We start from the raw sequence: 24,262 nt of genomic DNA on the forward strand, positions 1-24,262 counted from the left end.
TTATGGATCGACCTGCCACCATCCATGTCCAGTGAAGAAGCAGTTATAGAAGCCAGACCTTCCACCTTCTTCACCCCATGATTATCCTGGGTCTATACTCCCAGAGGGATAAAGAATAGGAAAGCGGGACTAGGCAGTGGCACCTCTGGTTAAGCACAGACATTATAGTTCAAGCCCCTCCCTGGTCCCCACCTGGAAGGGGAAAGTTTCACCAGACTCAGGCTAAACGCTGGGCACTAGTGCAAGGTGGGAGAAAGACATGTTAAGTATAAATTATTGTCTTTCATCCCCACACTAGAAGAGGGTCACTTGAGAATGTGGAATAATGTTACTAAATGATGTTAAAGTCACACTCTACCGAACAAGACGTGATCACGCCTTTCTTCTGGTGTTTGCACTACAAAGCTCATACTCTCTGCCTAAAATCGCTCATTCACTATGGATTTTCATATTACACGTGCACTTCTTGAAATGTTCATACCCAATCCTTGGTCTTGTCCTTTCTTAGCTTAAATTGTGGCTATTTATCTCCTTACCCTGAAAATTGGTAATTACAGGAGATAAACTTTACTTTGCCTTTTAAGGAGAAATTAAATAGCTTATTCCCAATCTACAAGAAAGGTCTTCTTTACAGAGGAATGTCAGCCAATAAATGTAGATCAGCATGATAAAAATCTTTAAAAGGTGGGTCAAGCAATGTTGCACCTGGCTCAACACTCACGTTACAGTGCACAAGGACCAGAGTTCAAGCTCCTGGTCCCCATCTGTAGGGGGAAAGATTCACAAGTGCTGAAGCAGGGCAGCAGGTGTCTCTTTCCCTCCCTATTTCTCCCTCTCCTCTCAATTTCTCTCTGCCTCTTTTCAATAACAAATAAATATAAATATTAAAAAATTAGTTAATTAATTAATTTAAAAAATCTTTAAAAGACCACTCCACAATGTTCCCTTAAACCAACAAATTTAGGCAAGGATTTTCAATGGCTGCCAACGCAATTCTATGAATTGCCAAAATATCACCCACAGAAATGACACAAGTTATTGCAGAAGGAAAACTTAATCTCTGTGATAAGAGAAGAGGTGAACACGAGTTGGGTGGTGGCATGCCTGGCTGAGTGGACACATTCCAGTGCACATACACCCAAGTTCAAGTCCTCAATCCACACATGCTGGGGAAAAACTTCACAAGTGATGAAACAGTGCTGCAGGTCTTTCTCTCTCCCTTTCTCCATCTCCTTCTTCCCTCTCAATTTCTGTCTCTATCCAAAATAACTAACTAAATACATAAAACTGAAGGAGAAGATGTGATCACCACCTTAACAAGTGATCATCTACTAACAGAAGACCTTCACATCATATGCCTCCTGATGAGATGCTTAATGAAGGAAGCACTCAGCATGGCTTTGATGTAGTCTTGTGAAGACCTGGAACCCAAATCTGAGAGTTTAACTATACTTTCCAGTATGGAATAAAAATAGGTTGCAGAAAAACTATGGTAAATGACTTTATGACATTGTGATCAGACATATCAAAATGTGAGGAATTCTAGATGGAAGTTACACACACACATATACACACATTTTGTATACACATATGCATATATATATATACAATAAGTACTTGGTGTTCTTATGCAAAAGAATGCATGATAAAACCAGTTTTACTCTAGGTGAACTGATACAGAATCAAGATGCTAAGGCACAAAAACAACTCCAAACTTCTCAAAAAAACAAAACAAAAAACTCAAAGACATTTGGATTCATACGTTTACTCATCTATTTTCTGACTCACTCATCCTGGTTGTAGGGGGGTAGTGGTGGCAGCCTATCATGGCAGCTGAAGACAGTGTAGGCGGGAAATAACTCTGGACTGAACGACTTCCACTGTAGGGTGCACTCACACACACACACACACACACACACACTTACTCAGACCAAGGCAACCAAGATGCACCAATGGACCTCACATGTGTGTCTGTGGGATGAGGAAGGAAGCCAGATCATCCACAAAACTCACACAGACATGGGGAGAATAGGCAAACTATACAGAGGCCCTCACCTAGATTCAATTTTTGCCTTATATAAGTTGTAAAGAAACAACTTTCTTTTTAACAAGTTGTAAAGAAAGAAATTATGTTATTTGAAGAATATATACATCCATATACATATATATACATATATATATATTCATATACATATCCATGGAGGAGGGACACTACTCTGGACTAAAACTGGCTAAAGAGACATAGCAGTCAAGTAAGATGCGGCGGTGGTTAACCAGTAAGGCACACAACCAGAAGAAATTTGTGAACCTTGATACGATTCTGGCTACTTATTAGCTATGAAATAAGCACTTATACAATTTTTTTTTTGAGGAATAGCAGAGGAACTGTGACTATAAACTGGATGTTATATGTTATTAAATGATTACCATTAGTTTCCTAAGTGTGATGTTGGAATTATGATTATAGAGGAGAAAGCCTTTATTTCTAGGAATTGCCTGGTGAAGGAGGAATGAAGTGTCATTTTGTCTGTGACTTTCCAAATGGTTCAGCAAAAATACACATACATATTTATATAAGATGAGGCTCTGAGAACTTGAGTAGCTCAAGGTTACACAATCAAGATGTGTCAAAATGATAAATATTTAGAGGAGAAGTGTCAAGATGTCTACAACTTATTTTCAAATGGCACAGAAATATATCTTTGTAAGAGAGCAGATAAGATGAAGTGTGAACTAATTTTTAAATCTAAGTGGTGCACTGAATGACCTATTTTATATATGTTAAAAATGTAAACATTTATAATGAGATGGACAGTCAAAAAAGAAGCAGGGTATACTCTTAAGCATTTATCCAAAGGACACTCAAGCACTAATCTGAAGGGCATATGCACCCTTATGCTCATTGCTGTATTATTCACAACAGCCAAAGACTGGAAATAGCCTAAATGTCCATCAACAGATGACTAGTTAAAGAAGTTACAGGATATATATTCCATGGATTATTACTCTGCAATGAAAAAAGGATGCTACTTTGTCTTTTGGGACAAAATGGATGGAACTTGAAGTGATTATGCTTCGTGAAATAAGAAATGAAAGACAACTACCAGATGGCTTCACTCTGACGTGGAACTCAGAGATGAGATACACATGCACTTGAGGAAAACAAACACACACACAAAATCAGAAGCCAGGAAACTGATTCTAAAAAATATGGTGGTCATCTTTGGGAGGTAAGAGGGTAGGGATACAGAACTCTGGTGGTGAGTGTAGTGTGGAACCATATACTATAATCTTGCAATCTTTTTTTCTCATAAGAGAAAAAAAAAGTAACACGGCATGAGGTAGAGGTCACCACTAAATCAAACTTGAGAAACGTCAGTCCAGCAAGATAACCTGGGAGAATGCTTGCCTTGCCACGTGCGTGACTTGGGGGTTAGCCCAGCCCCCACAACAGTGCAGGGAGCTTTGGTGCTGTGTTGTCTTCCCCTTTCTATCTAAAAAAGTTGAAGTGGTGAGAAGTTGAAAAAATTTAAGCTGCCCCAAATGTCTGTGATTCTGAATCCAAACTGTAGCACTTTTGTACTTAATTTTTCCTGCTGGTGTAGGAACCCATGGAGAATCCTGGGCTTCAATGCACAATGTAAGTTGAACACTTTAGTATTGTGGATCTAAATACCCACCAGCAGAAAGTTCAGCAGTCCTGAAAGTTCTTACTATCTCAACAATTTTTTAAAAAAATATTTATTTATTCCCTTTTGTTGCCCTTGTTTTATTGTTGTAGTTATTATTGTTGTTATTGATGTCATTGTTGTTGGATAGGACAGAGAGAAATGGAGAGAGGAAGGAAAGACAGAAAGGGGGAGAGAAAGACAGACACCTGCAGACCTGCTTCACAGCCTGTGAAACAACTCCCCTGCAGGTGGAGAGCCGGGGGATTGAACCAGGATCCTTATGCTGGTCCTTGCACTTCATGCCACATGTGCTTAACCATCATGAGGCTTTCCCCCTGGAGGTGGGGTCCAAAGGCTTAAATCCAGGTCCTTGTGTACTATAATGTGTGAGCTTAACCAGGTGTACCGCCACTGGCCCCCCATCTCAACAACTTTCAAAGATAAGCGAAAGAAACTCTGAGGTCATCTCTAGACTGCTTTTAAAAGGAAGCTGTAAATGTAGAGTTACCTAATGGATAGTGAGTCTACATTTTACAAGATGAATAGATTTTGGAAGAATGGACCACACAACAATGCGAGTGCTCTCAACACTACTGAATACTACTTTTATAAATTGTTGTAATAGATTTTGTTATTTATTTTTACTAAGTGTTTTTAAATGAGGGAGAGGAACATACAGATACATCAAGATATGTCCCTCTTAAGCAAATTTGATGCCTAGCCAAACTTAGCACCCTATAGGTTGAGAATAAGCCAGAAAAAGATAATAGTGTTTTGTTGTTGCTGTTATTTTAAGAGACAGAAATACAGAGAAGTAGAGAGGGAAGGAGACAGACAGACACACACACACACACACACACACACAGACAGCGAGAGAGAGAGAGAGAGAGAGAGAGAGACAACAAGAGAGAGGGGAGGGGGAGAGATTGAGAAAGGGATTGAGACAACAGCCCTGAAGCTTCCTTCAAGGTGGTGGGGATCCTGGCTCAAAGTTGGGTGACCAGAGCACCAAAGTTTCCTTCAATGCAGTGGAGGCCAGGCTCAAACCTGGATTGTGCACATGGCAAAGAAGCCTGCTCTCCAAGTGGGTTATTTTGCTGGAACTGAGGATTGCTCTTAGGCCAAAAAAGGGGAAAGGAAGTGAAAGGAAGGGAGAATCTTTCTAGAGCTTGTAAGTGAGAGAAGATGCAAAGAAGGCCCTGTGCTTACCTGGAGTTTGGAGTGACTGGGGATGCAGTAAGGGCACATATTAGGGGCTATCAGTTGCAACACACTGGAAAGCTGAGCTGAGCATCATGTGGAGAACGGCCTGGCCTACCGGCAGACACACAAGAACTGACACTCAGAGCAAGCAGCAATGCTAACAGTCAAAGCCAGGCTTGAGAGGGAGGAGCTGGGAGGAACTGGCAGAAGGGGAGTAGAATTTAGGTGCCACCAAAACTTTGGCAAAGAAAATATGGCTTCCCCAAATCTGTAAGGTAGCTTCCCATTGAATTAATTTCTCAATAATCCCAAGCAAAGGGCTTCCTAATCTGTTTAAACAAACAGGCGTGTCTCTTTTTACTATCTTCGTCCAGGAAGGGTTTGATCTAAGCCTCTGAAATTGGTAGGACTTATCTGAGTGCTATACTCTCTTTCACCTTGCTCTGCATCTACAAGAGTTGGTAACAAAGGACAGTGGTAAAGAAGGAAAGTGGTGAGGATCTTGCTCAAGCTCAAGGGAACAGAAGCTTCTGGTCTGGTGACAAAGGTAACAGGGTTGTCATTAGTGGGGAGGTCAAAAGGAGTCACCTTACCCAAATGTGATTGGGTCAATATCCTGAAATTTTCCTTTGTTCCTGCCAGTCTGGGGGCAGACTGCCACCTGAACAAGATAGTCCAGCTCTTGGCCCTAGTAGAAAAAGCAAACTATGGGCATGTGAACCAAGGAGGAGGGAAAAGCCTGTGGTAGGTCACGTGAACTCCCACACTGATGATGAGGTGACTGAAGAGGAGAGGAAGCATATATCAAGGGCTCACTGGTCTCTGAAGCCAAGGGGTGGGGGAGGAAGAGAGGGAGGGAGAGAGAGAAAGAGAGAGAGAAAGAGAGAGAGGGAGAGAGAGAGACTCAGCTCATTCAGGACCAGACAGGTCACCAGGCATCAAATACAAGTACCCCAGTTAACAGAGAGCAAGAAAATCCACACAGGGAAGTGGACATTTCCACTCTGCCAGGTCCTCTTCACATGGGAGATACATTCAGTCGTTTTCTCAGCCACTCCCATCACAGCATCTTCTTTGTCACTCCCTCCTCAGAGCCAGTGACAACTAGAGCATCACTGTGGCTGAAGAAGGCAAAGGTCTTTCACACCCACTTAGCAGGCGCATGGCCCAGCAAAAGCACAGCTCTAATGTGGCAAGTACTGAAAAGCTATAACCATTCCATCATCCAAAGGCATGTGACCTTCAGAAAACACTAACAATTCTAGCACCAGGATGAGCACTGAAAAGCAGCTGAAAAGATGTTCAAAAGGGGGGAAAAAAAGAAAGTATGTGAGAAATCATCACTGGAGATAGATGCCCCTGGAGTTGCTTGGCAACCATCTTTGCTAACACCTTCCCAAAAGGAACAGTTTGTATCAGTGCCTGAGATTCCCTCCAGGCTAGCACTTTGACCACGGAGACCACCCAACCAAAGTCTTGGAATGAGAAAGCATTTCACTGAAGTGAAGCCTGGGTGGTTCCAGCAGCAGCCCACTGGCTTCTACACTGAAAAGGACTTCTTTTCTTCACATAAAAGAGAGAGAGAGAGAGAGAGAGAGAGAGAGGGAATGGACACCAGCTTCCTTCAATGTGGTGAGGCCCAGGCTCAACTGTGGGCTGTGAATATGACAAAGCAGATGCACTATCTGGGTAAGCTATCTTGTCAACCCACAATTATTACTATTCTGAAAATAAAGAAGCTAATCACGAACCTTCCAGGCACACACTGCTGATGTACTTTTAGTTTGGTGGCAAAATACACACACACACAATTGACTGTTTTAGCCAATTAAGTGTATAATTCAGTGGTGGTAAATACATTCACACTATTTTGCAACCAACATCAACATCCATCCCCAGAACTTCTAAATCTTCTCCAACTGAAACTCTGCATCCATTAATCACTAACTCTACATTTATCTTCCTCTGCTACCCTGTCTCTGGCAACTACCATTCTCTCCTCTCCTTCCCCCTCTCCCATTCTCTCTCTCTCTCTCACTATTCTAGGAGTCTCAAATATAAGTGGGATCACACAGTGCATGCCATTTTGTGGTCAAATACCTCTAAAAAGAGCCACACCTTGGTCTAAAAGGACCATACTGAGACTGTGTCCCAAGCTTCTTCCATAACTTGCATAGAGTCACTAGTTTGGATGTCCTGCTTCCCTACCATCTTTCCTACCCCAGGGCTCCCCCAGGGCTCCACCATCTATTGGTTTATAGGGTTACAGACACACACACACACACACACACACACACACACACACACACACACACACACACACACACACCTGCACATGCAGGTGCCAAACGTGTCTTTAGACAGTGAATTTGCTCAGAGAATCACAGTAGCTTCATGGAGCAGGAAGGCTGATATGTTCAAAGCATGCATCACTGAGTCACTTTTATCTTCCTCACTATGGTGACCTGGTGCTATTTTGTCCTGCCTTGGACAGTGTTTCCCTTTAAAAATATATTTTAAATAAATGCAGAAGAAAAATTGAGAAGGAAGGGAGGGAGACAGAGGGAGAGAGAGAAAAAAGGCACCCACAGCACAGCTTTACCACTCATGAAGCTTTCTCCCCTGCAGGTAGGGACCTGGGTTTAAATCAGAGCCCTTGTGTATTGCAACATGTATGCTCTGTCAGATATTTTATTGCCCACCCCCTTTGGTTTTCTTTCTTTTTTTTCTATTATGCTATCTCCCTTCCTTTCTTCCACACCTTCCTTCTTTCCTTCTTTTTTTTTTTTTTTTATTTCTGTATTGGGGAATTAATGTTTTACATTCAACAGTAAATACAATAGTTTCTACATGCATAACATTTGTCAGTTTTCCATATAACAATAAACCCCCACTAGGTCCTCTGTCATCCTTCTTGGATCTGTATTCTCCCCACCCACCCACCCCAGAGTCTTTTACTTTTGTGCAGTACACCAATTCCAGTTCAGGTTCTACTTGTGTTTTTTTTCCTGATCTTGTTTTTCAACTTCTGTCTGAGAGTGAGATCATCCCATATTCATCCTTCTGTTTCTGGCTTATTTCAATTAACATTAATTTTTCAAGGTCCATCCAAGATCGGCTGAAAATGGTGAAGTCACCATTTTTTTATAGCTGAGTAGTATTCCATTGTGTATATATACCACAGCTTGCTCAGCCACTCATCTGTTGTTGGACACCTGGGTTGCTTCCAGGTTTGGGCTATTACAAATTGTGTTGCCAAGAACATATATGTACACAGATCTTTTTGGATGGGTGTGTTGGGTTCCTTAGGATATATCCCCAGGAGAGGAATTGCAGGATCATAGGGTAGGTCTGGAGAGTTCTCCAGACTGTTCTCCACAGAGGTTGGACCAATTTACATTCCCACCAGCAGTGTAGGAGGGTTCCTTTGACCCCACAACCTCTCCAGCATTTGCTGCTGTTACCTTTACTGATGTATGACATTCTCACAGGAGTGAAGTGGTATCTCATTGTTGTCTTTATTTGCATTTCTCTGACAGAGACTTGGAGCATTTTTTCATGTGTTTCTCGGCCTTTTGGATCTCTTATGTGATGAATATTCTGTCCATGTCCTCCCCCGAATTTTGGATGGGGTTATTTGTTGTCTTGTTGTTGAGATTTGCAAGTTCTTTATATATTGCGGTTTGGTTTTCCTTTTTATTAAAACACATGATCCCTTAAAACTGGTAAGCAGAATTGTATTATGAAGCAGGTACAAGGATAAAGCATCTACAGCTTCCCCCAAAGAGGTCTTCCAGCTCTACTTAAATGCAACAGGGTGAACCAACTCTAGCCTCTGACTGGGAGGCTCTGCCTCAGAAGCCTCAAAAGAAGGAATTTTCCAGACTCTCATCATTAGTTCAAGTGCCTCAGGGTCCTACCCAGGTCCATTTGGCTGAAGTGGCCAATCTGAGCTCTGCCATAAAAAGTAAGACTGAATCAGGCAAACAGTATTAGCTGGGAGCCCAATGTTGGCAGAACACTGCACTGGGAGTTTTAGGACAGAATGATATAGACATCCTATTTCTACAATTTCGGGGTGGGGGGAACCCAACCCACTCCCTCTCCAGTATGGTCATGCTGGATTTCTGCAGTCACAATCACACCCCCAGTAGCCAAACCTCACAAGGTTGTGCCCATCATTCCCATGAGACATCCAAGTGGGAACTGCCTAGAAGAAGCCCTAATTCACTGCTGGGTGGACTGGGTAGATGTGCACATGGGCTTCCTTGTCTCTATGGAGGAAATGGAAGGTGAGGAGACCCTGAGACAGCAGCTGCACAGTAAGTACATAGCAACTCCTTTACCCTCCCCATGTGCTCATTATTGGTCTCTATGGTGTGAGCCTCACGACCATGTACTAGGATTCTCCCAGTGGTGTCCTGTCTGTGACAGTTGTTGGTTGCTCTTCTTTGGGCATAGTGCCACTGGCACTATCTTAGTGATATCACTCTTATGGCTATCACAAATGATCCTAGAGTCTGATGTGAACATTGGGCTACCTCAGAGTATGGGATGAAAGGAATTTGACTAGCACAGGATCTCACTATGAGAGATATCATGAAGAAAACATAAAAGGCTAGCCCAAAGGATATAAATTCAATCCACATGGAAATAAATCTGCTTAAACTTTTATATATATATATATATATATATATGTAAATATACACATATATATATGATGCTAACAAAAATATTGCATGCACAATACCACTGAGCAGCCTTCCTGAGTCACCGTTATTGCATACCTTTTTCTGAGACAGAGGGAGCAAGAGGAGGAAAAGAAGTAGGAGGAGAAGAAATATGAGAACAAGGGAAAGAAGGATAGGAGAGGAGAGAAAGGGAGAAACACCAACGTATGGTTTTACCATCCTCTGAGTAACTTTCTCTCACATGGTGCTAGGCATTGAACATGCTAAGTCACTTCCCTAGGGACCACACACAAGCTCTGTCCCTAAGCTACACCCCAGGCCTGCAGATCAGTCCTGAAGCAGAGGCAGCAGGTTCCTGTGAGCCATCAACTAGGATGGCCATGACCTCATGGTCCTAAAGAAGTCCACGGAGCATCTGGTACACAAGTCAGAAAGCAACAGAAGCAGATCTTTCTTTCCTGTTTTCCCATCCTTAACACAGAATTTCTGAAGCCAGCCACAGAGCTCTTCATCATGTACATCCCCATTTCAGTCAAATCCCATGGGTAATCAAACTGCACGGAATGCCAGTTGTATTTCCAGTCTGACTTTAAATATAAACTGAAATTCTTACTGCTTCACTGTGGTGCTTTTGACATCAAGGGCCACCATACAATAAATGCTGCTATTATTGGAATCGGCACCTTGGGGGTCTCCTCTACCCCACAGTGAAAAGCTGTTGGAATACCCAGAGTCAGACTTCAATATTATGATTGCCACTGTTTACAACAGAATGGAACCAAGGGTTTGCTGGAAGCCTTCAGGAGACAGAATCTTGCTTCCCTTTAAAGCCTGCCAAATGTAGCCCAGTGCCAGAGGACAGTCATAGCTACATCTGTGTCTTCTGAGTGTTCAAAAAGGCTGACTCACCTGGAATGTAGGCCTTAGGACATGGGCAGCTTCTAGAAAACTCTTTGAGAATCTTTTGGTATATTGTTTGTTTGTTTTGTTTTGTTTTGTATTCCTACCTCTTGAGCCTCACTTTATACCACGGTTTTCGAAGGAGGGGATGTTGGTGCTTAAGATACATTCAGAAATACCAGGAGACTGTTTTGGTTATTTCAGACTGGGAGAGGTGCTGCTGAAATCCAAGAGTACTACTAGTCAACCCACAGTCCCCATCATAAATTAGTTTTCACACAAAATATCAGTGTTCTTATCACTAAGTTCAATCTTTCTTTTCTTCTTCTTCTTCCTTCCTCTCTTCTTTCACTCTTACTTTACTTTTCTTCTTCTTTTTTTTTGGTTTATAGTTCTGAAGCTCCAACTTTTTCTTTCTTCATATAGAAACAATATAGTAGAGAGACAGAGGGAAAGAGGGGAAGATATCACAGCACCAATGCTTTCTCAATTGTGGTAGGGGCCAGACTTCAACATGGGCCATGTGTATGACAAAGCAGGTGCACCATCCAGGTGAATGATCCTGCCAACCAAACTGACTTTTTGTGCTTTGCTATCTTCATTCTAGCAAGACACTTTAGTTTCTAGGACATTCTATATTCTTTTCCTCTGGACTTTCATCCTTTTTGTTCCCTCTATTCTGTCCAATCCAATCCTACTTAAGGATAACTTCCATTCATTCCCCTAGTTTTAGCTTCAGTGAAAATTTCCTGGGGGGGGGGGGGTGTATGTGTGTGTGGGGGAGTGGTTTACTGGAACCTAAACTATGTCTCCCATTTGTGCCCTAAAACAACACCCTAGTTTTCATTTTCAGAACAAAGCAATCACAGTAGTCATCACGACTTTTTAGATGTCTGCCTCTGCTTCTAGGATGGCAGTGTTGTGACAGAGGCTGTGTTTTTGTCACCTTGGTGTGCCAGGTCTAGCCCAGTGCCAGCAATGTAGTGAGGCTGACACAGTCTCAAATGTATGCTGAAGTGTGTGTGTGTGTGGGGGGAAGCAATGTATTAAAACTAATCAAGGGAAGGGGAGATAGCATAATGATTATGCAAAAGATTTTCACATAGGAGACTCTGAAGTTCCAGGCTCAATCCCAAGCACCACCATAGGGTAGAGCTGAGCATTGCTGTTAAAAATGAACAAATAAATAAAATCTTTAAAAAAAGGGACCAGGTGGTAGCACACGTGGTTGAGCGCACATGTTACAGTGTGCAAGGACCCAGGTTCGATCCCCCAGTCACCACCTACAGGGGGAAAGCTTCACAAGTGGTGAAGCAGTGCTGCAGGTGTCTCTCTGTCTCTCTCCCTATCACCCCCTTCCCTCTCAATTTCTGACTGTCTCTGTCCAACAAATAAAGATAAAAAAAATTTTTAAATCTTAAAAAAAAAAAAAACCTAAGCAAGACACCTGAAGCTTCAATTATTATTCCTCTCAGCAGATTCCAAAAAAAGACCATAACAGCACGTTAGGAACTGATATGGACTAGTCTCCGAAATCAGTGAAAATGACAAAATCCTAGTAACACTTACAGTAAACTACCACTTGGGGTGGAGTGGTAATGAAGAAAAGCAATACATGTATCTACCTGGACATAGGATATCTTTGGAAGGATACACAACAGCTGGGGTCAGTTGAGGGGGGCCTTCTTTTCTACTGCGTACTTCGAAAATTTTGTATGGAAATTTTTTAAAGGAGAATTTAAACATGTATATGTATAACACTATACATTTCCTAGAGATAAAAAGTATTATTCTTGAATGGCAGGTGATGAGAACCAAGTAGAGTGTAACGGTGCTTAGAAAGCAATGCACATACAGACGTACCGAATTTCAAAGTGAGCTGACCAGGCCTCACTTCCTGTTTTGGAAAGAGTCAGAACTCAGGCATATGGAAATACTTGTATGGATAAACAGATGCTCAGTCGAGAATTTTTCTATGTTCAAAAGAAGATGATACTGAAAATGACATCTCTTAACTTAAAAAAATTTTTTTTTAATTTGTTTATTTATTTTCCCTGCTGTTGCCCTTCTTTTTTATTGTTGTTATAGTTGTTATTGTTGTTGTTATTGATGTTGTTGTTGCTGGAAAGAACAGAGAGAAATGGAGAGAGGAGGGGAAGACAGAGAGGGGGAAAGAAAGATACCTGCCGACCTGCTTCACAGCTTGTAAAGCGACTCCTCTGCAGGTGGGGAGCAGGGGGCTCCAACCAGGATTCTTAAGCTGGTCCTTGTGCTTCACACCACATGCGCTTAACCCACTGCGCTACCGCCCAACTCCCATCTCTTAACTTTCTTTTTTAAATTTTATTATTTATTTATTTATTGGATAGAGACAGCCAGAAGTCAAGAGGAAGGGTGTGGTGATAGAGAGGGAGAGAGACAGAGAGACACCTGCAGCACTGCTTCACCACTAGTAAAGCTTTCCCCCACAGGTGGGGACTGGGGGCTCGAACCCGGGTCCCTGCGCATTGTAACACGTGTGCTCAGCCAGGTGTGCCACCACCCGGCCCCATCTCTAAACTTTCTATTTGAGTCCTGGTTGTCTCTCTTCTCTATTGGCTGGATACATCTGATTCATTTTCCAAGCCCTTACTTCTTTGCAATTTCCTATTGTTACGACTCTTAGATCACTCTGGTCCTTTCATCCCAAGAGAAGAGAAATGATAATGAAATGACAAAGTGATCAGATGTTGTCTCTTGTTAGTATAAAGGGAGGAATATAGGCTTAATGGAGAAACAAGTTGAAATTAATGGTGAAAATGAAGTTTATCTGTGTAATCTGTGGACTCAGTGTCATCACATCTCCTATTAGCATAGATAGCAGAGTTGTCTGTGGAGTGATAAAGGGAAGCCTTCCTCAGCTTACCATAAATCTCCACCACTTGTTGCTGGCCTCCCTGCCTTGGATTCTGAGACTATTTTATTTTTACCATGTCAGTTGCCATCTTTTCCTCCAATCTGCTGTCAGCCAACCTTAACTGCAGGACTCCTAGGCCTAAATTGAACACACTTCTCACGTTCCTTGCTTCCTCCTGGGTTCTAGCCTCAATCCACTAGCATTTTAGGAGAACAGCAGACTCTTACAGTCACAACAAGATCTCATTGACCCCAGAACTGTTTTCAAATTGGAGGAATTTCACAAGTTTACTGCACTGAGTCAAAACATCTGGGAAAATTATAACACAGACAGATTCATGAAATAAACAGTGTGGGCTTCCAAACAACCCAGACAAGAATTGATTGAGGACTTTTCTTCTGTGATCAGATCCCAGACCATCTATTAATCATTTAAAAAAATTATTCTGTAGACCTCTCAGTCCCCAGAAGAAAACTCTTTAAAATCTTCTTAGTCAGAAATGACCATTTTTTTTCCTCCAGCTCTTGATGAAATTTATCACTAACTGCACACTCACTAACCTCCTTCAAAAACGTAAGTATCATTACACGATGGAAGCTTCAGTACTATAGTGTCTTTCTCTCTTTGTCTCTTTCTAGCTGAAATATTTGGCACCAGTGACAACAAAAGTGTGTGTGTGTGTCAGAAATTGCTTTTAAATCATTGGCATTACAAAATTATGATAAAGTGATTTACTTTAAAAAAACTTAAAATTTCAACATTAAAAAAATGATTTAGGGGACCAGGTGGTAGTGCAGTGGATTAAGCACACATGGTGCAAAGTGTAAGGACTGGCTCAAGGATCCCAGTTGGAGTTCCAGGCTCCCCACCTGCAGGGGGGTCGCCTCACAGGCGGTGAAGCAGGTCTGCAGGTGTCTTTCTCTCCCCTTCTCTGTCTTCCCCTCCTGTCTCTACTTCTCTCTGTCCTGTCCAATAACAACGATGTCAATGACAACAATAATAATAACCACAACAATGATAAAAAAATTATTTACTTTAACAATGAAATTTCTGGGCTGGGGAGACAGCATAATAGTTATACAAATAATTTTTGTACCTGAGGCAACGGGGTTCAACCTCCAGCACCAGTATAAGCCAGAGCTGAGTAGTGCTTTAGTTTTTCTTTCTTTTCCTTTCCATGTGTTTATATCTACCTCGTTAAATAAAATATTTTAAAAGTGGCAATTTGGATACAGTATATCTTTTATGTTTATAATCAATTAGTTAAAAATCCTATTTAAGTGCAATAATAAAGTTTTCTAGCTTCATTAATAATGATAATTGTATCATTTTAAAAGCAAAGACTACTCAGCTATTAAAAATGATGGATTCATTTTTCGCCTCTTCTTGGATGGAGCTTCAAGGAATCATGTTAAGTGAGATAAGTCAGAAAGAGAAGGATGAATGTGGGATGATCTCACTCATAGACAGAAGTTGAAAAATAAGATCAGAAGGGAAAACACAAAGAAGAACTTGGATTAGGTTTGGTGTGTTGCACCAAAGTAAAAGACTCTGGGGGGTGGGGGTTCAGGGAACATGCTGGCAGAAGGTTGAATTGTTATGTGGAAAACTGAAAAATTTTACACATGTACAAACTACTATATTCTACTATTGACAGCAGACCATTAATCCCCTCAATATAGAAAGAAAAAAAAAAGGCAAGGACAAGATAGACACCAGCCCAAACCCTTTTCTATTATCTCAGTTATACTTCAAACCACTCCTTTTGTTATCTCCATTGTATAAAGTTGAGGACACTTAATGAGCTATACGAATGCAGCTTCTTATTGTCTTCACTTCTTTGTATTTTAATTTATTTTATTGAGGTAATGTGGGCTTGCCATATTGTATATATTTTTAGAAGTACAACTTCACACCTCTTCAAGATATATGTTGCCACACCAGGTTCACCACCATAGTCCACTGGACCTCCTTGGTCCTTTCAGCCCATTCTTTTTCTCCCTTTTTGGTAACCTATGAGTTAACATCTTTTAAAAAAGAAAAGAAAAAGTTCAGGTGAGGCAATTTAGAAACAGGAGTCATCTTTCTAAGTCACCGAGCTATTCTCCAACTAGACTGAAGAAAAAGAAAAAAGTCTTCAGATAAATCTACAAAACTAAAGAACAAAAACTACTGAAAAAGTATAGAGAGATGAATGGTCTTCTTTGTAATTCTTTGTTTGAATTCATTTCACATCTTAGATTAGCCTAAGAAGGTTCCTGAACTCCCCACCTCTTAGACAATCTCAGACTACTCCAAACTGACTAAAGCCAACTCATTCTGCTCTGGTGTGGGGGTCGGGGAGGGCACCGTGTAGGCCGTGGACTCAGACCCCCAATTTTCTCAGAGTCCTAAAGGCCTCATACCATTCACAAACTATTTGCAGCAGAACATGCTTGAGCAGGAGATGCAGTGATTTTTGCCACCAAGAGTTTATAAAATGAGAAAATAAACCCAGTTTGTAGATTAAGATGTTTTTAATGTGAGCACTTGATACTTTTTTTTCTCTCTCTCTCTCTCTCCCTCCCTCCCTCTCAATGTTCTTTTAAAAAATGCTTGTCTTGGGGAGTCAGGCTGTAGTGCAGCAGGTTAAGTGCAGGTGGCGCAAAGCACAAGGACTGGCATAAGGATCCCAGTTCAAACCCCGGCTCCCCACCTGCAGGGGAGTCGCTTCACAGGCGGTGATGCAGGTCTGCAGGTGTCTATCTTTCTCTCCCCCTTTCTGTCTTCCCCTCCTCTCTCCGTTTCTCTCTGTCCTAACCAACAAAGACAACAACAACAATAATAACTACAACAATAAAACAACAAGGGCAGCAAAAGAGAATAAATAAATAAAATAAAAAAATATTTAAAAAAATTTTACAAAGTGTATCTGGAACTGGGGAGATAGCATACTAATTATGAAAAAAAAATGCTTGTCTCCTCATAATGATCATGGGCCCATACTCCCAGAGGGGTAAAGAATAGATAGGAAAGCTATCAAGGGAGAGGATGGGATATGGAGTTCTGGTGGTGGGAATTGTGTGGAATTGTACCCCTCTCATCCTATGGTCTTGTCAATATTTCCATTTTATAAATAATTTAAAAAAATTATATAGATGCAGGTACATTCATGTTCAGAGGTCTCAATATCAAAGGGACCTTAGAGGATATGGCATCACAATGTATCACAAGTGAAAGACCAGGACCAGAAAAGGGAACTGATGTCCCTAAGGTCACAGATAAAAACTTAGGAGACTGCCCTAAAGCCCACTGCCCTGTTCCTTTCGTTGAGCCATTCTATCCTGAATATAATTCCCTATGACCACATGGCAGCATGAAATTAGCAACACCTTTTGAAGCTAGGTGAGGACTGCACAAGATTCATAAGTGATTGCCACATTTCTCTTGAACATGAATTTAGCCAGTTTCAGATGAAATAACAACACTGCAGACAGAGATATCAGCTAGCATATCCTGCCGATATAGGTGGAGAATCAAAGCAGAAAAAGTTAAAGAAATAAGGAATGAAGGAATTTTATCACAGTCATGAAATTATTTTTAAAAAGTCTTCAAGTCCCTTCTGTTTCTTCCAAAGCTGTGCCTAATAAAAGGCAGAAGGCAAGATGATTCCACATTTCTAGCTTATCTTCCTCTCCTGAGTGTAGTCTATAAAAAAAAAATCATAGTATTCCCCTATTTATAGCAACATTATTCCCTATAGCCAAAAGGTAGCGACAAGTCAAATGTCCATCACCATATGAGCAAAATAGGGCATGTATATATGTGGAATATTAGTCATAAAAATGAATGAGATTCTAATATGACTGCAACATGGATGAACCATGAGGATATTATGCTAAGTAAAATAAGTCAACACAACAGGACTTTTTTTTTTTTTTAATTTAAAGAGACACAAAATAGAATAGAGTTTACCAGGGATGAGGGGAATGGAAATGGAGAGCTAATGCACAGGTACAGAGTTTCTGGTCCACATAATGAGTTTTGAGAAATGAGCAGTGATGACAGCTATAGAGCATTGCTAATGTGATTAGAACCACTGAATTATACACTTGAAAAGGCTACACTTTATATAACACTTATTTTACCACAATAAGAAAATTCACATCCAAATCTAGATTATATTCCTTTGTTTCTCAGTTGGAATTCTTCAGCTTAATTTTATTGACTCATTGCTATCAAAGCCAACGTTTTGTCTGAAGACTTGCTTACTGCTAAGAGCATCATGGTCATTCCATGCATGAGTATGCATGGACACACTGAGGCCACTTTATGTCCTGCACAGACCCATTTACCAACAAGTCTCCATCCCAAGACCTTCACCGGCAAGATGACTCCAATAAAAAAAGTCCATGGCAAGAATAATTTGATCAGCAGTTCTGGAGCCCCTGGCCACCAAATCTAACCCAGTGTCCCAGCTGGACCCTTACACATACCACTGGGAGATGGATGTATATTTAGTATATGTCTACTCTGTTTATAAAGAAAACTTTGTGCACACACCAGGGAAATTCTCAGGAATTACTAATACAATTCTGCTCCACCAGGTTTATGAACAAAGAGATTTCAGCCCATACATGGCTATTTTGGTGAAGTCAGCAGCTGCATGTTACATTGAACACTGGGTGTCCTTAATGCGAATGTATATAATTAGGAGCTAAATCTTTGTACCTTTATAGGACAAAGGACATAATAAGCAGGACGTACCATTTACAACTTCTGAGGAAAAGAGGACTTTTCACCTTTCCTTAAAAGACTCTTGCTACTCACAAGGTAAAGAGAATCTGAGATCAAGTCTTTTGAAATAGAAGGAAGGAGGATGGAGAACATATGTGTTGTGGCACAGTCAATAAAACATGGGCACTCCAAAGTTTGGGGTCTTGAGCTGGATGCCCAGCATTATATGTGCCAGAATGAAACTTTGGTGTTATCTCTCTCTCTCTCCCTTTCCCTCTCCCTCTCCCTCTCTCTAATAAGTCTCTTAAAAAAAAAAAAAGAAAGAATTTTGTGTCTTAAAGTCATAGTCTACCACTAGGGCTGGAGAGGTGCTGAGTCTGCTCCATATCTGAAGATCTTTATTCAATTTAAATTTAAAGGTTTTCACAAACTCATCTTCCTTTGTGGTGAACTTAAAAAAAAAAATTCTATGTTCATTAAAGATGAGAGAGAAAGGGGTGGGGGAGAGAGAGAAGAAAGGGAACCACAAATGAGATGCCCAGGGCCTTGTGTTGAAGAGTACAATGTTTCACCCACTGTCCTACCACCTGGGCCACCTAAGGAGAACTTTTAATGGCAAATGGTCTGATAACTGAGGCCTATAAGCCTTTAAAGATCTCAAGAGTTAATCTGTGAAGGAAATCAATCTCTAGTGACACTCTCCATTGCCTGCACATATGAACATTCAGCACTAATAAGCTGCCACTTTTGCGGAGTCCACTTGACATTATTCCCTTGTGCATCTTAAAGACACATGTCGAGATCACACTAAGATATTTAGAAGCAAACATTTTTAGACTCAGGTTTCATTCCCAATCAAAGTGCTTAATTAGCAGAAACATGATGCTAGAGAACTGTCCTTGAATATGCATGCATTTTAACCTCCATCATGCTTTTTTTTTTTTTGAGGCACGAAATTTCCTCTCATTGGGTGTTTGGAAAATGATTGGACAGAAAAAATAAACAGTGTTTGGTGTCAATTCACAATATGAGTTCCATATACCTCAGTGGGTTTCAATTTTCCTGCAGGTTGAGAGCCTAGGCTTTGACGATCATATTTGTAGTCTAGTGTCGTTTACTCAATTTATTTTGGATAAGCAAGGCTCTGGTGGCCACCAAACTTCTCACCAACTACTTCCCACCGAACTCTTCTGCCACCTTGTGCCTTCCCCCTACCTCCAATTTCAATCAGCTCTGCTTGGAAGATATTAGCTAGTAAACCACAATTCAGATGAACCCATCCATCTGCTCAGTAGAAACTGGGCTCTGGAGTTGCCATTTGAAGCTCATAGGTCTCAGTTGCATATGGTAGGCTTGTAAAAGCAAAGAAGATACAATTTATCTATGAAGGCCATGTGTGTCTGATGCCCAGTTCTAGCAGGCTGTGACTTTACTCACCTGCTTTGTTTTGAGGTGACCTATCTACTCACTGTGTCCCATTTCAGGCCATGTATTTCCATGCTGGGGAAACAGAGATGGTGACCAGCTGGATGGCTGCACACACAGATGCCCTTAACCAGGCGTGTGCATTAACCATCTGTGGCCAAATGCAACCTGCTGCAAAGGTTGGCCATGCACAGTGGTTTTCAGTGGGGAGTGGACAAGTGGCTGCTGGAATGACTGATGATGTGGTGTGGGTTCACTAGTCTGTCGTGTATTTATCCACAAGGAAGGCTGGGATGCTTGTGAAGGAGTCCCACTCCTCATTGCAGAGATTTTGATGCCCCCACCATTTGGCGATGATGCTCCAAAAGCCAATGGCAGCTATGCATCAGAAGGTCCAATCATGGACTCCAATTGGAGTGCAGTAAACTTCTGCCTCCAATCGTCTCCCCCAACCCTTCTGCCCCCCCAGTTGTATTTATACTTTGAAAGAAGTTAACATGAAGCAGTAGTCACCTGGGCGTGCTCAATTTTTGACAAGCCTTAGTCACTCTGTACCCAGCAGAACAATTCACATTATATTCGAAATCCTGTGAAGACTCTGCCTCACAAGCTAACACTAAAATGCCAGTAGCTTCACTTACCTTCTTTATTAAGCCTCATAACCTCCCTGCTTTTTCCACCCTCTTTTCCAGCCTCTTCTAAATCTACATCTGCAGGTGAAAAAGAAAAGAAAAAAAAAAGAAAGAAAAGAAAAGAAAAGAAGGAGAGAAAGAAAAGGGAAAAAAAAAACAAAGTCAAGGGGGGAGGGAAAGTGTTTATTTGCAAACAGATCCATATAATACTGTATATAAAAATATTTCAAAAATTGACAATGCAACATTTTCTCCCAAGTCTAGATTTCCATCTACCTGGCCCAGATAGGTACCAAAAATAAATAAATAAATAAATAAATAAATAAATAAATAAATAAAAACTATGCAAGCAGCAACAGAGTAGCCTTTTAAACAGATACACCATGGGACTGTGAAAGCCCACCTCGCGGGCTGCCACCGGGAGCTGGGCACAGACAGACAGACAGACAGCCCTGGCAACAGGCCCTCTCTCTGTGCATTGATGATCTATCTCTGTGTGTATTTATTTAGAGACGGAGGGAGAAGCATGGAGGACACCGGGGGCCACTCTCTCTCTCTCTCATACACACACACACACACTTTTTCCCAGTGGCTCTAGGTGAATGGAAAGGTTACAGGATAATAAAAGGAGGAGGAGGCGGTGGGGTTCTTACTGTCGGAGCAGTGTAATTTGGCGGCGTCGATCCAGGAGGACCAGGGTTTGCCCAGAAACGCCTCCGGACTGGGCACTTTGCGATCCAGTGTCGCCATTGCTCTTCCTTCTTGTTGCTTTTTCCCTGTTCCTTCGGCAGCAGCAGCCGAGAGACACGGGATTCGAGAACGCTCCGACGTCATCTTCGGAACGTTCCGACATTGAGTGCTCTGAAAGGGGGAGGGAGGAAAGGCTGGGAGGAGGGAGGGAGGGAGGGAGGCGGTGGAGCTGGAGGAGGAGGAGCCGGCGGGGCGGCCTTTCCGCACCGCGGCCGCCAGGGGCAGCAGAGAGGCGCCGTGCAGCTCGACGCTCGCCGGGCGGCCGCCGCGGGAGAGGAGGGGCAACGCGGGGAGCGCAAGCTGCTGAGCGCTCGGAGCCTGGCGCCGTTGTGCCACCGCCCGCTCCCGGGGAACCTGAGCGCGGAGCCGAGGCGCGAGGGCGTACAAAGAGAGATCGTCTGACCCGCACGACCTGGGGCGGTGGGAAGGGTGGTCTTTTTTCACAGACTTGTCGTTAGAGGACAGAAAGTTCCGGCGCGTCCTTCATTCTGCGGGTCCCTGCTGCTCGGGTTGAACCGCCTCCTATCCCCATCGGGGAATGGGGGAGGGTGGGTTCCCCTTCTTAGTGGGGAGATACTGAGCTGATTTGCACCCTTGAATTCTTACGACCATCTACCTCACTTCTGGGGAAAGCAACCTGATGACTTCGTCTCTGCCTTTTTTCTTTCGCGGTGGACCTGGGACTGTAGAGAATTCTTCTGATGGCTTTGGGAGCCGAGACCAGTAGGTAGAGATAGGATTGGTGCCATCAAGCAGGTGAGTTTGGGGCGAAAGCCTCTGCCTTCCCATCTCAGGCTGCGAAGCTTACAACTCTGGGCCCTTGTGCACACCCAGATTCTCTGAACGACGAGTTCGTTACCTCCGCTTCTCAGACAAGCTCTGCTTGGACATTGCACCGGGATAGTTGGATTAAGAAACTCGCCTACACTCAGAAGATGATGATAATGCTTAGTGGTCCAAGCTTCTGCAGCACTTTCCAGCACAACTCGCCAGGGAGGCCAGATTAGCGCCTGGAGTTACCGGATTCCTGGGAGAATTCACTAGAGGCTTAACTGCTCTAGCCAGCTAGAAAGGAAACCTTAGATTTCCTCTGGATTTGGGTTGCTGTTGCTTTAATTGAGATTTTCCTCCTCTCCCCAGTGGTTGACAGCAAAGACCTTAAGAAAGTCTTCTGGTATCTCCATGTTAAAAGAAACAAAAAATCCTCTTTACTAGTAATTACCTAAAATATACCAGCTTTCTCTCCGTTTATTCAGCTCCCTTTAAATTCTCAATTATGTTTCTTCTCCATGACTGAAGAGCACTGATTGGAAGTCTCTCTGTCCTGAGTTCTGTTTATGGCCTCGGGTCTAAATACTCCTGCAGTTGATATCTTGTGCCTCAAAACCAAGGTTAGGGTGGACAGTGAAGGTGAAGTTTCAGACTGGTCTTCCATTGTAATATGTATGTGGTTGTCTTTCTTTTTCCTTTCTCTCTCTCTCTCTCTCTCTCTCTCTCTCTTTCTTTCTTTTTCCAGATAAATTCCATTAGTCTTTGCCCTTTGGAAGGGTTCCTGCATAGGAGCCACTATAGGAACCACTAAGTGGCTTAAAGTGCCACTGGCAGAGAATTACCATTATAAGGATTGATAGTGCTAACAAATATTTATCACTTAGTATCCTCTTAGGATAGGCTAGACACTATGCTTTCTCCTTTTCTTCCTCCCTCCCTCCTACAGACGGATCCATCCACCCCTTCAATAAATAATGCCTGTCAAGGACTAGCTGCCCTTAGCTGTAGGCAGAGACCCAGGTCTATTATCTTGGAGATGCATTCTGGTGGTCTCTGTGGAAGAAGAGAAGTGTGAGACTCCCACTTAAGGAGTCAGCTCCTTAAGAAACCACTGCATATAGTGTCTGACCTAGTCAGTGAGTGGTGTGGCAAACGCTAGAAGAAGAAGTGAGTGGTGCCCTCTCAGAGCTGTGCCTGCTCACAGGAGGAACTGCAATCTAGTTTAGAGTAACTAGAAAACCTGCCACAAAGAAGAAAGGGTTTGCTCTGCATCTTAGAGATTGTGCAGAATTATAGTGAAAGCTGATCTTGTTGAATTAGGGGGAGAGTTAGGGAGGTTTCAAGCTGAATACAAGCGTGGGGCATTTAGGTAGAGTGTGGTATACCAGAGGTGGTGAGTTATTGTCTAGGGATAGAGGAGGGGTGCTCAGTTTGTTACACCAGGCTTAGGTCAAATTATAGGACTTCTGAATGGCAAACTAAAGAGTCTGAGAGGTTGTCTGACAATGGGCAACTACTGAAGAGGCTTCCTGCAGCATAAAAATAAGTATAAAGTATGACTTAGAAAGAGTACTCTGGTCCAGGCATAGTGGAGTGTGGATGCTGGTTAGAAAAGTAGTGCTTTGAGGGTCAGAAGATGGCTCACCAGTAGAGCACACATTTGACCCTGCATTAGGATCTGGGTTCAAGCCATGCAGAGGGGAAGCTTCACAAGTGGTTAAGCAGTGCTGTGGTGTCTCTCTTTGTTTGCCTTTCCTTCTTATCTGAAAACACAAACAAGACTATAGTCTGATGGAAGCAGTGAAATCATACAGGCACAACATCCTTTTGAAAAAAAAAAAGAAAATAAGCAAACTAACAAGAAAGAAAACTCATGCTTCAGTGTTGATGGTGTGAAGCAAGGATGAGTGAACTTTGGCATTCTGTTTGGGGATGGTAGTAGTCAGGGATGAGGAGACTATGAAGAAAGATCTTGGAAGTTATGTTGTATACCTGGAATTGGGGAGAGACAGCACCTGGAAGCATAAGTAATTAACCAGACCCTGGAATATTTTCCCCTTCGTCAACTACTTTTCGATTTTCTTTCTGTTTTGCTGTTTATTCTTCTATTATCATGTATGGAAAGATGGGGCATGTGGCCTCCAAGATTAACCCCTACCCCTATTAACTATGCCCTACATCCTGGTACTCATACCTTGCTGTGATCTTATTCTCCTCAGTGTAGATTGGACCCCAGCTTCTTGCTTCTGACAAATGGACTATGGTCCCTACTGAGGTTTGGCTGGAAGACTGTAACTTCTTTTATTATTATTATTATTTTAGAGAGAGTTGCAGAGAGAGACACACACACACAGAGAAACACCAGAGCACTGGTCAGCTCTGGCTTATGGTGGTGCGGGGGATTGAACCTGGGACTTAGAAGCCTCAGGCATAAGAGTCTGTTTGCATAACCATTATGCTGTCTCCCACGCCCTGAAGACTGTAGCTTCTATGTGACTCACTCTTGCTGTTACTGGCTTGTAAGAAAGAAGCCCACTGCCATTTTGCAAGCTGCCTAGTGGAGAATGAAACTGAGGGAGGCATCTCATCAACAGTCAGCAAGGTCCT

The 24,262-nt window shown here is 42.3% G+C and overlaps 1 protein-coding gene and 1 long non-coding RNA gene across 4 annotated transcripts in view; one reads left to right on the forward strand and one right to left on the reverse strand.

Moving 5' to 3' along the window:
• ATXN7L1 (ataxin 7 like 1) overlaps positions 1-21,027 on the reverse strand; it is a 350,136-nt gene extending 329,109 nt beyond the window's left edge. For 2 of the 3 annotated variants that reach the window (XM_060196382.1, XM_007526971.3), the window contains exons 1-2: positions 20,788-21,027; positions 20,144-20,212 (exon numbers count right to left, since the gene is read on the reverse strand). In XM_060196382.1, coding sequence (XP_060052365.1) covers positions 20,144-20,212; positions 20,788-20,968 — 250 coding nt within the window. In that variant the 5' untranslated portion in view covers positions 20,969-21,027. The remainder of the gene's footprint in view (positions 1-20,143; positions 20,213-20,787) is intronic. The other variant, XM_060196381.1, reaches the window with a different exon arrangement.
• A 116-nt stretch (positions 21,028-21,143) lies between these two features.
• Positions 21,144-24,262, forward strand: part of LOC132539913 (uncharacterized) — a 98,208-nt gene continuing 95,089 nt past the window's right edge. The window contains exon 1 of the long non-coding RNA XR_009551201.1: positions 21,144-21,640. This is a non-coding gene — a long non-coding RNA (uncharacterized LOC132539913). The remainder of the gene's footprint in view (positions 21,641-24,262) is intronic.

Source organism: Erinaceus europaeus, chromosome 8 (genome assembly GCF_950295315.1).
Source record: "Erinaceus europaeus chromosome 8, mEriEur2.1, whole genome shotgun sequence".
In the NCBI taxonomy this organism is placed as follows: Eukaryota; Metazoa; Chordata; class Mammalia; order Eulipotyphla; family Erinaceidae; genus Erinaceus; species Erinaceus europaeus.